The following is a 17,620-nucleotide window of genomic DNA, read 5'->3' as shown; positions in this document are numbered from 1 at the left end:
CAAGCCTCACAAGCAACTCTTTCTATCCATTGTTGCCCAGAGACATGTGGAGAATATTGTAAGGTAATTGTAGATATAGGTAAACTTCCTAAATCTGGAAAGCTTAGAACCTGGAGTCTTCTGGAGCCATAAATAGAATGCTATTTTCAAGTAAAAGCAGGATTGGACAGAAGGAGATGTCCAGAAGTGATATAGATCCTAGGACCACTGTGGCCAACCCTGGAGGTGTTGGGATCTCTGGAGTCATATTGACCCGTTGTGTTGTCCCTAATTGTACTGAAATGACCAGACCTTTATACCCACACACTGATCAATCATTGGAATAGTGGCCACCACACATGACCTTAAGCTACAAGTTCATTACAGTTGAAAGTTCATTATAGTCCCTAGAAAGGGCTGACTGCTGGTGTCTGTTTGCCCAGAGCATTCTCAGCAAGCAGGGCATCAGGTTCTCCACACATAGGGGTCTGGGCTGAGGCCATCACGGTGCCCTTTGTAGGGAGTAAACTGTGAGCATTATCTTGATGGTAGAATGGCTTCTTCAGTTCACTTAATTTTCCAGCTCTGAAACATGAATATCCTGATTTAGGATGCTAATATAGGGTAAATTAGTTACGGCTAAGCTGAACATATTTCCCTTATTACTTTTTATCTAGGTGTTAATATTATTTAACTCTAATAATAGTGACTATATGTCTTTGTTTATTCAGAACAGCTGTTTTCCTGGGACTATACAGTTTAGGCATGTTGAGATCAATCACATCTGTTAATTATTCTTAGTATCCTTAACATTCCCAGACATTTCTGTTTGGAATGTGAATTGTACAGTCATTCTACCTAGCATTTTTATTTTTAAGATTTGTTTTCATGTTTATTCTCTAAATATCTTCCTAATAAGTAGAATACTCTTCACTTTTCTACTTATTTTAAGAGGTAGAAGTGTTCTGGATTAACTTTTGACTTTTGCTTTACTTGATCCTAAAACAAATGCCTTTCATCTTTATCAAATTCTTTTTTAAAAAAAATTTTTATTTTTTATAAACATATAATATATTTTTATCCCCAGGGGTACAGGTATGTGAATCTCCAGGTTTACACACTTCATAGCACTCACCATAGCACATACCCTCCCCAATGTCCATAACCCCCCCAACCCCCCTCCCCCCAGCAACCCTCAGTTTGTTTTGTGAGATTAAGAGTCACTTATGGTTTGTCTCCCTCCCAATCCCATCTTGTTTCATTGATTCTTCTCCTACCCACTTAACCCCCATGTTGCATCTCTACTTCCTCATATAAGGGGATCATATGATAGTTGTCTATCAAATTCTTTATTGGCAAACTTTAAAATGTAAAATCACAACATATTCCAGAAAGTCTTTGACTACAAATATTGTAATGTATTATCCGTCCCCTTCCCCATCAAAGTTATATCTACAATGGCCGTACCTGTGGTTTATCATTTAGCTCAATGAATATTAATCATGAATGTTTCATGTCCTTATTTACCCTTTTGGTCAGGGAATCTGGGACTTGAAGTGCTTCCCTGTTGGAGCTGATCTCTTTTTTCTGGAAGGATATGCTGACCTGTTCAGATTTGTGTCCTAAGGAGATACGTGTTGCTTAGAGATGGGCAGTTTTAAAGCTGCCTTTCCAGAAATTTTGTGGTAATAATAAATTTAATTTTACCCAAGGTAGATTTAATAACCTGCAGGACCACTGTTTTCACAAGGAAAGCTAGTTTAAAACTTGTCATGGCTTCCAAAATATGTCTGGGCACTGAACAGAAGCAGGTCCTCACTGACTTTCATGACCTACCAGGAAGTAATGTTGTCACTTTAACCTATGACTGCTTGCTGCTTTTTTCCCAAGTTTTGTTTCTTTGCACTCTTCTCACTGTTTCTGAGCTAGTTGTGGCTTAAATGTTGTATAGGGAACCGGGTTCACTGGTGGACTTGGTTATATCCATCTGTGACTCTGGCTAGAAAAGCCAGCTTGCTGCTGGTTTTCTTTTGATATTTGGCATTCCATGGTGGACAGTATCTTTCACGTCTCAGTGTGCTGCCAATGATGTAATCATGTTCCCTTTACAAAAGAAGAGAACTATTAAGGATGTCATGGTATGACTTGATGACTGATTTTTGTCGACAAATGAGATTCTAACACATTAGTTATTTAAATAACCAAACATCTGGCATTCTACACGTTTGCGTGGACTCAAGAGGTCATGGAGTTATACAAAGAGAGATAGCTTAAAATTGAAGCACAGGGAGCAAAACTTGAGAAGTTGGTATGTTGTATGGATGCCTTTTCTCCTAGGTACCTATAGCATCAATAGCAGTAAGTTTATCTGAAATGTTAACTTAATTTTACTCCATTGTCTGAGCTTTAGAAAGAAGTGATTTGGATAGTATTTCCTTTTTTCTGACTTAGTCAGAAAATCTTGTTGGGCATTGAAGAGCTATTTCAGGGTAAACCTAGTTTTTTTTTTTTTTCCTTTTTTTCTTTCTTTCTTATGAAATCGAAGCCCCTGACCACTTACCTAAACATTCATTGAGTTTGATTTCCAGCGCTTTGATGAAGCTGCTGCCTCCTTCCAGTTTTCCTTGAGCTTCAGAAACTAGGGTGTCATTAGAGTCAAGCTGCCTTTGAAAGTTAGGAATTACGACTGATCTTTGATTTTATTTATCATTTGGATGAATGTTTTAAATGGTCATGTGTTTCAGGGCTACAATTCTATGTAACCACCTGACCTAAAGGATGTGGTCTGTGTGAGATTATTATATAATCACATAATGCTACTTAATAGGAGTGAATTTGAGAAATTTGGTTCTAAATACCCAAAAGCTGAGTTTAGTCAGCTCAGAAAGTAAAGAAAGACTGGATTTCTGAATCAAAAGAAACCTAGCTTCCATCATTTAATTTTTCCTTTAAAAATAAACATTTATTAAGCACTATCAATAAATCAGTAAATTGATGAGTCCTGAACACTAATATAGTCCTTCCTTGCCATCCATTCATACCAGGCCACTGTTCTTCATTCCACCTTGGTTCACTGTCTGCCTCTCCAGGACTCCTGTCAGTATCCCCATGGATGGTGTTCTCAGTGATCTCTCTAGAGATCTTGTCCTTCATCCTACCTCAGCCCCTCACTCTAACGTCCTATCCCAGATGTTATCATTATCAATAGTAACTGTGGTCCTTCCAGGATCTTAATCTAAGGCATCCCCAGCTCTGACGTCCACCTTGAACCTCCCTAGCTCACTGCTTCTAGTACCTCCAATCCAGCAACCTTTTGGCCATATTGATTTTTTTTCTTTTTTTTGCCATATTGATTCTTTTTTTTTTTTTTTTTTAAATTTTATTTATTTGTCAGAGAGAGAGAGGGAGAGCGAGTGAGCACAGGCAGACAGAAGGGCAGGCAGAGGCAGAGGGAGAAGCAGGCTTCCTCCGAGCAAGGAGCCTGATGTGGGACTCGATCCCAGGACGCTGGGATCATGACTTGAGTGGAAGGCAGCTGCTTAACCAACTGAGCCACCCAGGCGTCCCTGGCCATATTGATTCTTAAAAGCCATGAATCCCACCACCCTGTCACTGTATCTCACTGTCCTGATGACCTTTCTTCCATTTATACCCAGTTTAAATTCCATGTCATTATTTGCTTGGCAAAATCCAATCTCAGCTAAACCCATCTTTAAAACCTCAATCTTTTATTTTTATTTTCAAATTTAAATCCAGTTAGTTAACATATAATGTATTATTAGTTTCAGAGGTAGAGGTCAGTGATTCATCAGTCTTGTGTAACACCCAGTGCTCATTATACCACAGTGCTCATTATGTCCATCACTCAGTCACCCCATTGTCTACCCCCTTCCCCTCCCTCAACCCTCAGTTTGTTTCCTATGCTTAAGAGTCTCTTATGGTTTGTCTCTCTGATTTCGTCTTGTTTTATTTTTCCCTCCATTTCCCTATGATCTTCTGATTTGTTTCTTAAATTGTGCGTATGAGTGAGATCATATGATAATTGTCTTTCTCTGATTGACTTATTTTGCTTAACTTACTAGCCTCTAGTTCCATCCATGTTGTTGTAAATGGCAAGATTTTATTTTTTTAAATGGCTGAGTAGTATTCCAGTGTGTGTGTGAATGTGTGTGTGTGTGTGTGTGTGACATCCTTTGTATCCATTTATGTGTCAATGGACATCTAGGCACTTTCTCTAGTTTGGCTATTGTGGACTTGCTGCTATAAACATTGCGGTGCAGGTGTCCCTTCGGATCACTACATTTGTATCTTTGGGATAAATACCTCGTAGTGTGATTGCTGGGTTGCTGGGTAGCTCTATTTTCAGCTTTTTGAGGAACCTCCATGCTGTTTTCCAGAGTGGCTGCACCAGCTTGCGTTCCCACCAACAGGGCAGGAGGGTTCCCCTTTCTCTGTATCCTCGCCAATATTTGTTGTTTCCTGACTTGTTAATTTTAGCCATTCTGACTGGTGTGAGGTGGTATCTCACTGTGGTTTTCATTTGTATTTCCCTGATGCCAAGGGATGTGAGGCATTTTTCTTGTGTCTTTTAGCCATTTGTATGTCTTCTTTGAAGAAATGTCTTTTATGTCTTCTGTGCATTTTTTGATTGGATTATTTGTTCTTTGGGTTTTGAGTTCGATAACTTCTTTATAGATTTTGGAGACTAGCCCTTTATCTGATAGGACATTTGCAAATACCTTCTCCCATTCTGTCCATTGTCTTTTGGTTTTGTTGACTGTTACCTTTGCTTTGCAGAAGCCTTTTATCTTGATGAAGTCCCAATAGTTCATTTTTGCATTTGTTTCCCTTGCCTGTAGAGACATGTCTAGCAAGAAGTTGCTGTGGCCAAGGTTTTAATGGATTCCTGTCTCACATTTAGATGTTTCATCTATTTTGAGTCTGTTTTGGTGTATGGTATAAGAAAGTGGTCCTGCTTCATTCTTCTACATGTGGCTGTCTAATTTAACAAATACCCTTTCCTAAACCCTCAATCTTAAGTAGAATGTTACCAGAGAAAAACGTCATCTTGCAATTGATGTCACTTTTAGTCTGAGACTAGTAATCTCCAGGGGCCACTCTTGCTGCCTACCATCCTGCTGCCAGATCCTGGTCCTTTCACTTCTCCATTTTCCTGGATGACATTCCCCTCCCCACCCCTTCCTTTCCCGCCCCCCCCCCCCCTTTAAGATTTTATTGATTTGACAGAGAGAGAGAGAGAGAGAGAGAGAATGAGCACAGGTAGGCAAAGCAGCAGGCAGAGGAAAAGGGAGAAGCAGGCTCCCCACTGAGCAAAGAGCCCGACACCAGCCTTAATCGCAGGGCCCTGAGATGGTGACCTGAGCCCAAGGCAGACGCTTAGCTGACTGAGCCACCCAGGCGCCCCCCAGAAGACTATTTCATACTTTTCTCTCCTCAACACTGCCGCACACCCATCCTTACTTTTTACCAGTAATCTAGTTTCATGTTTTGCCAGGAAGATAGATGCAGTGAAAAGAGAACTTTGACAAGCTCTCGCCATTGCACACACTTCTGTATCCGCATCGGTGCTCACACATGCCTTCCTCCCGCACTCTGACTGAATGCAAGGGTTCCTGTCGACCTCTCCACACTAGACCCCTTCCTCCTCATCAAAGCCGTAGTCTTGGTTGTTCTTCTGTCTCTTCATTTCATTAATTTTCTCAATCATTTCTTCCTTTATCGATCATTTTTATAAGCCTGCAAGTATGCTTTTTTATTGGTCTTACAGAAAAATTCCCTTTATTGACCCATATTTTTGTCCAGTCAGTTGTTCCTCCTTTTTTTCCCCTTTACAACAAAACTTCTCCCAATAATTATCATTACTCATTGTCTCCTGTCTTCCCTCTCCCTCTTGATCTAGGCTTCTAGGCCAGCACATTCTCCTACTTTTCCTCCAAACTCTTGGCTTTTTTTTTTCTTTTCAACTTTGCTGATTATATTAGTTCTCACGGCTTGTCTTTTTAACATTGGATTTTTCCTCTATGTACTCACATACACTTACTTGTCAATCACACTCAGGCCCATGTTTTTTAGTGCTGTCTTGATGATGAAGACTTTCAACTTCTATATCTAACAGTCTGTTTACGAGCTTTACATTAACATCTGAAGGCATCTTAGATGTAACCTCTCCATCAGTGGTATTTCATCCCAGCATGCTTCATGGTTTGCCTTTCCTTAGTTAAGGGCAACTCTGTCCTTCAGCTTGCGTGGGTGAGAAGCCTTTGAGTCATCCTTGGTGTTTTTCTCTGACTCATGCTCTGTAACCATTTTATCAACAAATCCCTTCAACTCTATATTTAGACTATATCCACAGAGTCTCACACCTTTTCTGCAATTAGGTGTCATCATCTCTTACTGGTATGGTAGTATCCTGTAATCAGACTTGCCATGTCTCCTTGCGTGGTTAGAGGCTATTCACCAAGTACCAGCTAGAGAGATGGAATGTAGGTGAGAGAATGGCAGGATTTTACTCAATGGCTTCCTGTCTCCCTCACCTAATTGTTGACTCACTCATTGTCATAGTTAATAGAGAGCTGACAGGGACCTGCATGGCCCTGTCTGATCTGTGTCACCTCCCCATCCCATACTCTTCAACTCTTCAGCTTTATCTCCTATCAGTATTGCTCTTACTCCAGACCAGTCACTGGGTACTTCCTGCCTTTTCTCTGATGTCATAAGAAATGCCAGGTACCCCAGGACCTTTGCACTTGTTGATCTCTATGCCCAGAACATTTATTCCCTCAGATCTATGCATAGTGTACTTTCTCACTTCCTTCAACTCTCTCTGTATATGTTACCTCTCAGTGGGACCTTCCTGATCCTCCTATTTAAAATCACAGTAGCCCTATCTCCTGTTTCTAATTATTTTACTCTTTTTAGTATCATGATTCTTTTGTTATAGATAGTAAATTGAGCCTTAGGGAGTTTAGTAATTAGTGGAGATAGCACTGAAAACCAGATCTGTCTTGACTCATGGTGCAATCACTGCATGTGTTAATTTACCCATTGGGATACTCTGTGTACGAAGTTTGTATCAGGTTAATTTCACTATAATATGTAGGAAGTCATCATTTTTGTACAAGTTACATGTGTTCTTCTCTCATTACCTTTTTGGGAGAAGATAGAAATAGTTTTTGTTTTTTTTTTTTAAATTTCTTTTCAGCATAACAGTATTCATTGTTTTTGCACCACACCCAGTGCTCCATGCAATCCACGCCCTCTCTAATACCCAACACCTGGTTCCCCCAACCTTCCACCTCCCGCCCCTTCAAAACTCTCAGATTGTTTTTCAGAGTCCATAGTCTCTCATGGTTCACCTCCCCAATTTCCCTCAACTCCCTTCTCCTCTCCATCTCCCCTTGTCCTCCATGCTATTTGTTATGCTCCACAAATAAGTGAAACCATATGATAATTGACTCTCTCTGCTTGACTTATTTCACTCAGCATAATCTCTTCCAGTCCCGTCCATGTTGCTACAAAAGTTGGGTATTCATCCTTTCTGATGGAGGCATAATACTCCATAGTGTATATGGACCACATCTTCCTTATCCATTCGTCCGTTTTTAACAGTTCATGTCATTGCAGCTTGTTGGAGAGAGTTGTTAAATTAAGCTGTTTCCTCAGAGCAAGCAGGCATTTGAGTAACAGTTCTGAGAAACTCAACTTTGCCACCTTCTAGCAGCAAAAAAGGCTGTACTTAGTGGCCCCTGGGTGGTTTAGTCAGTTGACCATCTGCCTTTGGATCTGGTTGTGATCTCAGGGTCCTGGGATCAGGCCCCACATGGGGGCCTCTTTTCGGTGGGGAGTCTGCTTCTTTCTCTCCCTCTGTGTTTTCTCTCTCACTCTCTCTCAAATGAATAAGTAAAATCTTTAGGGGAAAAAATAGCTGTATCTACGTCCTGAGATGATAAATACCCAAGTCCAGGGAACTCGAAGTGGCAGGGAATAAATAAGAACACTGCTCACCTAGTTAGGGAGGCTCAGGCATTCCAGAGGTATGTATTCTACAGGAGGAGGCTTGAACCTTACGACTAAGGAATTGTTCGTAGTTCAATGGAGTCCTGGATTTTCAGAGCTTATCAAGCTGTTCTCCGTCAAATAGGGAACTGATGAGTGATAGAGGTCACAGTTTCACAAGACAGTTACAGATGGTGATGAGTATGAATCATGCTTTTAAGTTTTTGCAGCTGCTTAGAGAGTGCAGACTACAGGATGTGTCTGGCTGGCATTTCCCAGCACCTGCCCTATTTGTGATGCGTATTCAAAAGGAGTGATTGAGCTGAGAGTGAATTCTGTGCAACAAGAAGAACTGGTGTCCCTCAATTTTGGGCCTGAAATATGAATCCCTGATCTGTCCACAGACTTCTAGTCACCTGGCCAGACCGTGGTCATTATTTGTGTCTGCCCAGCTCCCTGAATTTAGGATTTTTCTGGTTATTGGTGGACAGGTGGTGAAATTTCAAATGAGAATTGAACACTAGTAACATGTACCTTGTGTTTTCAATGCGAAGCCTGAAGTGTTTATCAAGCTCTTTTAATTTAAAGAGTCTCAAACTCCAAATTCTGTATTTTTCTTAGTAGGTAGAGCTGAAATCTCTGCTCAGCTCTTTGGGCTTCCAGCTGTTATCTGTTGGGTTCTTCATGTCTCCTTCAGCCATAGAGGTCAGCCAAAGATTTGGATGGAGTATACACATGGACTTTGGGGTGCCCCTATGTGGTGTTCTTTTAGGGGCTTGGTTCCTCAATATCTAGCCACTGGCACCCCTGAACCCCTTTCATTCTCTCATAGCTCCGAGCTAATAAAGACAGAGTCTGTCTTGTCTGAATCCTAGCAGTCTCTTGTCACAGAGAATGCAGAGTCTCCTCAGGGGCCAGGACTTATAAATGTTATGCTTATCCACTGCCCTTCCTTTCTTTCAAGGGTCAAGGCCTCTTTGGTTTAGGCTGCTTTTTGGCTCTCCAATGCCTTTAAGTCACTTATTTGTTACATTGTGTCGAGAGTTGATAATACGCGTGGGCAGGTTAGTCTGTAAAAGAGCTACTGGACTCCTTACTAAATTTGTAACCTTCACAAACTGATACATAATTTTCATTGTCATTCAGTTCAACATACTTTATAATTTCCTTATAATTTTTTTGAGCCGTGGATCCTTAGACATATTTAAAATTTTTTTCTAACTTAGGATTTTCTCTCTTTCTGTTATTGACTTCTAGCTTAGTTCAGCTGAAGTGAGGGAATATACCCTGTAATGATTTTAATCGTTCAAAATTTGTTGAGATTGGATGTTTAGCCCAGTCTGTGGTCAGTGAATTAACTGCTTCCTTGTAAAGGGTTTGTATTCTTGGCTGTTGTCCTGCTCATGTCAGTTAGGTTGTATTTGCTAATCATATTCCGATCTTCTCTAGTCCTGACTTTTTATTTTGGTATGCTTTTTCTGTCACTTACTGAGATTGGTGTATTAATATCTCCCTCCATATTGGGAATCTATCCACTTTTTCCTTTTAATTCTGTTAATTTTTCTTATTTGGAGCCTGTGTTGTTCCATGAGTGTAAATTTAGAACTATGTCCTCCTCCTGACTTGAACCTTTCAAAATGATGAATTTTCCCGCTTTATCTCTGGTAATGCCTTTCCCCCTAAAGTTTACTTTGTCCACTGATCCTGTGGTGACAACACCTTGTTTTGCTTAAGGCTTTCATTGTTTGTTTTCTTTCTTTTTACTTAGGATTCTTCAGTTATCTTTATTGTCTCAGTGTTTTAAGTAGTTGCGGTTTGCTTTCTTTTATCCCAGAGTGACAACCTTTCTTTCAGTTGAAACGCTAAGATTACTTACAGTTAATATAATTATGTTTGCATTTAAACCAGACCTCATGCTAATTATCTTCTATTTCCTTCACCTTTTTTATGCTCCGTCACCATTAACTCTCTGAATTAGACTCTCTCTCATGCTGTGCATTGTATCATTCCCATTTGTCATATTAAGACTAATTTTTCTTTTTTTAGGAAAAGATAGAGTTTTCAACACACCGTTGTGTGAACAAGGAATTGTTGGGTTTGGAATTGGGATCGCAGTCACTGGGGCTACTGCCATTGCAGAAATTCAGTTTGCAGATTATATTTTCCCTGCTTTTGATCAGGTAAGAAGGTTTCATTTTACTATAATTGAACTTTTTTTTTTTTAAGATTTTTGTTTATTTATTTGAGAAAGAGTGAGAGAGAGTGAGAACACAAGCAAGGGAAGGGGCAGAGGGAGAGGGAGAAGCAGACTCCCTGCTGAGTAGAGGGAGCCCCCATGGGGCTCAATCCCAGGACCCTGAGATCATGGCCTGCGCCAAAGGGTTGTTTAACTGACTAAGCCACCCAGGTGCCCCTATGATTAAACATGTCTTAGATTACATCCGTGAAGTGTTGGAGTTTTGCTTCCACTCTCCCAACCTCTGATCTTGGGGATTTTTTGGTCATCTTTGAGCTAATGCATTATGAGTTATTTTATTATGGGCATATATTTAAAGATCTAATAAAATGGTTAAGGAAAGGGATGACAATAAAAGATTCCTTGTGACCTGTCCTTTTTCTCTCCCCCTAATCCCCCACCCCTAGATTGTTAATGAAGCTGCCAAGTATCGCTATCGTTCTGGGGATCTTTTTAATTGTGGAAGCCTCACCATCCGGGCCCCTTGGGGCTGTGTTGGCCATGGGGCTCTTTATCATTCTCAGAGTCCTGAAGCTTTTTTTGCTCACTGCCCAGGAATCAAGGTATCCTCATTTATACACTTTGTTTGATCTCTGTTGGATATTTCCATTCTGGTTTGTTCTGTTAACTAATATGCTTATCCAGAGGAAAGCAAACAGGATTTGTGGAATTTATGTGAACTTAATTGCTTTTTTTAGAAAGGGAATATTTATTTTAGATCAGCTCTCCAGTTCCCAGGTTTATAGAATATTCTTGTTGAAGTAGCACTGGCTTAACCCTGACATTAATTTCACCAACTATAAATGATGAGACAGAGAACATAGTTGGTTTAACTTCCCTTTCTTTCAAAGCTCTGTTTCTTTCTAATGGGGCTTTCTCACTTAACTGATTCTGGGTAAATTTTAATAGATATACAGTTTAGTACATATTTACCTCAAATTCAGAGGGATAGGACTTTTGCTTCAGTTTAAGAGAAGCCTCTGTTATCCAGATGTGTTTTCCAGGTAAGGTAATACGCCATCAAATAATTTTGAAGCATCTCTCTTTTAAAGCTGTCTGTAATAATCTTAAGTATTCCACAATAGTTTAGGTATTTTGATTAAAAAAAATGACATTTGGGCATATTTTATGTTTTAATTTTTTACATTATCTTTTCCATTTCTATTTGCTAAAGAGCCTTCCAGGGCATCATGATAGAAACTCCTAGGTCCACCCAGGGCTGTATGTGTGTTTGAGAACATGAATTGGCTGTAAACATGTGTCTGTTTTATTTTTATAAAGTCACACTTTTTTTTTTTAATTGAGTGGAGGTTGCATAATTTTTCAGCATAAGATGGAAGCGGTAGGTTGGGACAGAAGCCACATTTGAAGCACCGCTTACTTTATTTATTATTATTTTTTAAAGATTTTAAAAATTTATTTCACTGAGCAAGTGAGCATAAGCAGGGAAAGCAGCAGAGGGAGAGGGAGAAGCAGGCTCTTTTCCGAGTAGGGAGCCCAATGCAGGACTCCATCCCAGGAACCTGGGATCGTGACCTGAGCAGAAGGCAGATGCTTAATCATCTAAGCCACGCAGGCATCCCTAAACACACTTCTTTTTGTGCCTGAGCTGAAAATTGATTGACATTTAAAGTTTATGATCTTACCCAGCACTTTTAAGAAGAGATTTTTGTCCCCTCACAATCTCCTTTCTTCACATGTCCCTTTCCCTCTTTTTAATCCCAAATGGAAATAGTACAAAATGCTAGAAATACATGAGGAAAGCAGATGAAGAGAAACTAAAGTAAGAACCTAAAGACATTGTGTATTATGGTAAGCAACGTGTTCAGAAGTCTTTTTTACAGAAAAGAGTGAGATTTGTGCTACTTTTTAAAAATAATCCTTCAGTTTAAAATGGTGTAAAATTGATTTGTAAAGCCAAATGTAGTTTGTTTCAGGGAATCTCATTTGAGTCTTTAAGGTAAATTTGGATTTATTTGAATAACGCTTCCCATGTAACACTGGTATTCACTGGTATTTACGTAATTATTTACCAGTTGTTAAAAACTAGACATAAGTTGTGATTTGAGGCAAAATGATATAGTAAGAGCTTAGGGTCTGGTGTTAGAACTGTGAGAGAAACCGTGGTCAAACAATCAGTGTAACTTTGGGCAAATTATTTGATCTCTTTTTTAATCCCTTGGTTCTCTTTCTAAATTGGGGAAAATAATAATAGTATGGGTTGCTAAGAAGAGTAGTATCCACATAGAGTGCTTGGCCCAGTTAACACATGTGCCATCTGCTGTGATCATCCTCCTCCTTGTCAAAGGCCTTCTCGAGAAGGTTCTGGAGCCCTTTCATCTCAGCTGGAAGTGGGCAATATCCACACTTTCCTTTCACTGTTGCAATAATCGGACATTACAGTGCCCAGATCATAAAGTTCAGTGAATTATTTTCTACTTAGGAAATGAAGACCCTGTGTTTCATGGGAAAGGAGGAAATTTTGGTATCAAAATTGGAGAAGAGTTACATGCCCTTTGAAAGTAGCAGTAGGGTATAAGTGGAAAGTATTTTTTTTATAGGTGAATATAGGAAGATACTGACAACTTTGCTTCTTGCAGTTTCCTTTTAATATATGTATGGAAGCTTAGCTTTTTTTTTTTTTTTTTTTTAAATTTTATTTATTTATTTATTTATTTGACAGAGAGAGATTACAAGTAGGCAGAGAGGCAGGCAGAGAGAGAGAGGAGGAAGCAGGCTCCCTGCTGAGCAGAGAGCCCGATGCGGGACTCGATCCCAGGACCCTGAGATCATGACCTGAGCCGAAGGCAGCGGCTTAACCCACTGAGCTACCCAGGCGCCCGGAAGCTTAGCTTTTTAAGAGAACAGTATCATAGCTACTAGACTGTGATTGGCATCTGATAAATACTTGTTCAACAATGGAATTTTGGGGGGATGGGACAATATATTACATTTATAATGGTAATTAGGCTAAAAATGCAAGAGCTCTGCAATTAGTAATAATTAGTTACTGAAATATCTCCCCTTCTTATAAGTGAGTTTACTGGACTGCATTTTGTATCAAAATGGTCTTTAAAAAAAAAAAAATTGTTTTTACAGGTGGTTGTACCCAGAAGCCCTTTCCAGGCCAAAGGACTTCTTTTGTCATGCATAGAGGATAAAAATCCTTGTATATTTTTTGAACCTAAAATACTTTACAGGGCAGCAGGTAAAGGTTTCCTTTATTTTATATTTGTGAATATCTTTATGCATTTTGTTTTGCACAGCTCAAAAAAATTTTAACCTTTTTGTTTTGTAAGTTTGATTTATATTTTCCTTGCTTATAGAAAATTCTCATTGCTTTCTTCTGTATTTAGTTTGTCTTTCACTGTTTATGCTAACTTTAGGCAAAAATCCATCCTTCTGTTTTAGGTTCTAATTGTGGAAACAAAGGAGCAATGTGAAATGGTAGCAAGAACAAAGAAACTATGTTTAGCTACATAGTAGATGCTTAGTGAGTGTAGGTCGAATGGAAAAGTGAATGAGTGCATTGTACCAAATAATATCATATTTCCTTCTAGCTATAGGTCTTTCTCTAAATCAATATACCTTTGATAGCAAAGGGGGCACTGACAATGCTGTGGTTTCAGGTCAACACTGGAATGACTGTCTAAGGCAAATCGAGATGTTCAGTCACCCTACCTTAAGCATGAAATCATAATTCTGTAACCATTCATCTGTGACTGCTTCTTTATCACCTATAATGAAAAATTTTTTTAAAGATTTTATTTATTTATGTGACAGAGATCACAATTAGGCAGAGAGGCAGGCAGAGAGAGAGGAAGGGAAGCAGGCTCTCTGCTGAGCAGAGAGACCGATGCGGGGCTTGATCCCAGGACCCTGGGATCACAACCTGAGCTGAAGGCAGAGGCTTTAACCCACTGAACCACCCAGGTGCCCGGAATAATGGAGATTTTAAATATCAAGCTATTCTATCTAAACTATATTTTATTTTGGATATAAAGAATATTGCTTTTGTAAATCATTCTTTTTCTCAAGTTGTTAGCTTTATCATTTTCTGTTGTGATGGGACTTACTTACAATAAAGGGCATAGATATTCAGTGTTCAGTTTGATAGCTTTTTTTTTTTTTTTTTGACAGTCTTACACATCAAGGTAAAGACTGTGAAAAACAAAATCTAGAACAATCTCCTCACTCCAGGAAGCTCCTCCAGTCTCTTCTCTGCCAGCCCATTTTCTCTAACCCAAACTTAGCCACTTTCTGATCCTGTCCCCGTAGAGTAGTTGCACATGTGTTAGGGCTTTGTAGAAATGAATCACACCATGTGTATCCTCTTGTGTTTGCCTCCTTTCTCAGCCTCATGTTTTGAGATTCATTCACCTTGTTGCTTGTTAGCAGCAATTTATGCCTTTTTCATTTGCTGAGTAGTATTTCCACTGTATAAATTTAATCATGATTTATCCATTCTCCTATTAATGAACAAATGTCCATCACAGTTTTCAGTTTTTGCCTATTTTGTAGAAGGTTGCTAGGGACATTCTTGATCAGGTGCTTTGTAAACATACTCTTTCTTTTCTTTTGAATATTAAACATCCAGGAATTGGAATTGGCATTTCACAGGGTAGATGTTGATTTAACTTGAAGAGTTTTTCAAAGGAGTTATGCCATTTTATACTTTCATTGGAAATTTTTCAGAGTCCCAGTGCTCTTAAGTTAAACATATTTTAAATGGAATCTTTACATTTTTTGGGAACTCTGTTGTGATGTGTATGTCATTATGGAATTAAAAGTAACATAAGAATTTAAAGTCTTGAAGTGAATAGGAATACACAGATAGTGTACACTGAGTAGCTATTTGATTGTTAATTACTTTAGATCCCCTATGGATATTATATTTTAAGTCCTACCAACTGTGCTAGCTTATCAACTAATGCAGATTTTTGTTTAGTACATATTTAATAAATGGAGAGTGAAAAAGAAACTTAGGAAAGTAATATTCATTTGGCTGCAAATTTTGAAAGCAGGATTGGAAAGGGAAATGTATAATATTACAGAATTCAGCTAAGAGCTTGAGAAATTTGTTGTAGCCTTGGCACTGGGAGAGAGATTATGAAAAACACTGATGAGGAATGGGGTTCAAAAGTTTTCAGAAGTTTCCCAGTGATTATGTGCCATTTCAAGGATTTTAAGTCTGAATCTCTCCTTAGATCCAGGGGATCAGTGAAGAGTAGAACAGGTTCTTTCACAGCTAGAGAGTTTCTCTGCAGAAGAAAGTAGTCTAGGAGAAAAGAGCTAGCCACCAAAACCTTCATATCCATCCATGTTCTCTGGAGCTGATCCCTGGACCAGCAGCCTAAGTCTCCTGGGAGCTTATTAGAAATGCACATTGTCAGGCCTTGATTCATGTCCTGCTGATTTAGAACCTCCCGAGTGAGGCTCAGCTGTCTCTTAGGGCCCTCCCAGTGACTCTAACTCCAACTAAATTTTGAGAACCAATGTTTCGTATCAATTCTGAAGCAGTAACTGATGCTGTCCATCTCCATTTATCTTATTTTATTCTTGGCTCTTATATAGAATTCAGGATGCTCTTATCCCATGGTTTTCTTAGACTTGGCTTCTGGTTCAAATTGGTGTCTTACAGTTGACCGTATTTTGGCTGCTGCTTTTATTGGAGGGGAAGGAGGGAGCAGGGGAGCTCTGCCTGTTCTGCCACTGATTCTTCATTGGCCTCCATGCAGTGGCTCTCTCCATCTTTGTTCATCTCTCAGATCTACCTCACGCTGCTGGAGGAAACGTCAAACTTCCGGTTGTTCAGAATGATATAAAAAGGAATGGAGCATTTTTGATTCAGTAACTTGAGATGCTTTGTAGAAGACATTAATGTATTAACAGAATCAGATAACACAATGAAAGAAGATACTTTAGATTTATCACAGAGGCCACTTAGAAGTGGTGGCAATGGGAAGACTTTTAGTGTCCATAAATAAAAATTTAAGAGGTTGAATATTATTCCTACATTCTTTTTGAATTTTCAGCATACATTTGGGAATAGTTAAAATAGCATAGACCAAAGGTATGAATCTTTACATTTAGAGTTGTTTAAAGGAATTCATAGTGGGAAGGTTCATGCATTATTTTAAATACTAGCCTGGCAATCTTTTGCAAAAATAATTGGAAGTTGTATTCATTATGTTATAGCCCATTTATGTTAATTACTAAGTAATCTTACTTAAACGGAACATAGTCTTATATAAGGTAACTTATGAGTATAATGCAATGTTTATAAAATCTATGTATGTGAGCCCTTATATTTTATTTATGGAATGACCTCTTAAACATAGATATATTCTTGAAGTAGATGATTCTACAAAAGTTAGATATATTATTTAGGCTTACAATAAGGCCTTAAGTAAGTAAGGTAAGGCCTTAAGTAAGATAGAACTTTGTTTCTCTCTCACATAAGTGTCAGGATACCAGAATCCTTCTGTCTGGTTTCTCTGTTTGTGACTTTTTGGCTTCTGGTCCCAAATGGCTGCTCTGCTCCCAACATCAAAGAAACATTTCAGCCACAAGGAAGGGGGGAAGTAAGGAGAGGGGAAGAGAATTCTCTTCCTCTTAAAGAATGATTTGGAAATTATACTTATTAAATCTGTGCATAGTCTGTTGGTCAGGACTTCATCATGGTGCCACAGCAGTCACAAGGGAGGCTGAGAAAAGTTGCCTTTAGCTTAGTACCCAACTGAAAATTTTATTATATGATGATGGGAGATGGATATTAACAACTACCAGTATCTGCCATGGTTGCTTGAATGGTTCCCAGAAGAAGTTGTAGATTTTAAGGAAGGAAGAGAACTGATAGCAGTAATGATTATTACCTTGGACCCATAGTCTATCTCTGAGAATCTATTTCAGAGATAACTTATAAAAGTCTGAAAAAATATCAATGTTCACTGCAGCACTATAAGAGCAAGGACTAGAAATAACCCATTTGTCCATTACTAGGGGACTTGGGGTTGCTTGACTAAGCTAAGTGGTACCCATCTAGTGGATTATACTGCAGCTCTTGGAAGGAATGAGCAGATCTCTAGATACTGCCCTATTGGTCAAGGTTTGAACAGAGATGCAAAACACAAGATCTAGTGAAGAATATATAGCTGTAATATATATAATTATAGAAGCTGAACAGTCTATGAAAATTGTTGCTTCTGTGTTTGGTGCTGTCTGCTGAAATCTGTTGGGTTGACTGTCAGGCAGAGAAGATGGACATGAAGTAGGGGAGAACAGGGGCAAGTTAGAACCTTCTGGGATGGATTGGAATCCAACGGATGTCTAGAACTGATGTGTGGCTCTTACTACCTCTAAACCTTAGTGTGAGGAAAGGACTGGTCG

The 17,620-nt window shown here is 39.0% G+C and overlaps 1 protein-coding gene across 1 annotated transcript in view; it reads left to right on the top strand.

Moving 5' to 3' along the window:
• Positions 1-17,620, top strand: part of BCKDHB (branched chain keto acid dehydrogenase E1 subunit beta) — a 218,089-nt gene that overhangs the window by 32,619 nt on the left and 167,850 nt on the right. The window contains exons 4-6 of the mRNA XM_059177218.1: positions 10,042-10,175; positions 10,639-10,794; positions 13,331-13,439. Of these exons, the coding sequence (XP_059033201.1) occupies positions 10,042-10,175; positions 10,639-10,794; positions 13,331-13,439 (399 nt within the window). The remainder of the gene's footprint in view (positions 1-10,041; positions 10,176-10,638; positions 10,795-13,330; positions 13,440-17,620) is intronic.

This window comes from Mustela lutreola, chromosome 6, assembly GCF_030435805.1.
Source record: "Mustela lutreola isolate mMusLut2 chromosome 6, mMusLut2.pri, whole genome shotgun sequence".
In the NCBI taxonomy this organism is placed as follows: domain Eukaryota; kingdom Metazoa; phylum Chordata; class Mammalia; order Carnivora; family Mustelidae; genus Mustela; species Mustela lutreola.
Note: the sequence above shows the minus strand (reverse complement) of the source record. Positions and strands in the feature narration are given on the sequence as shown.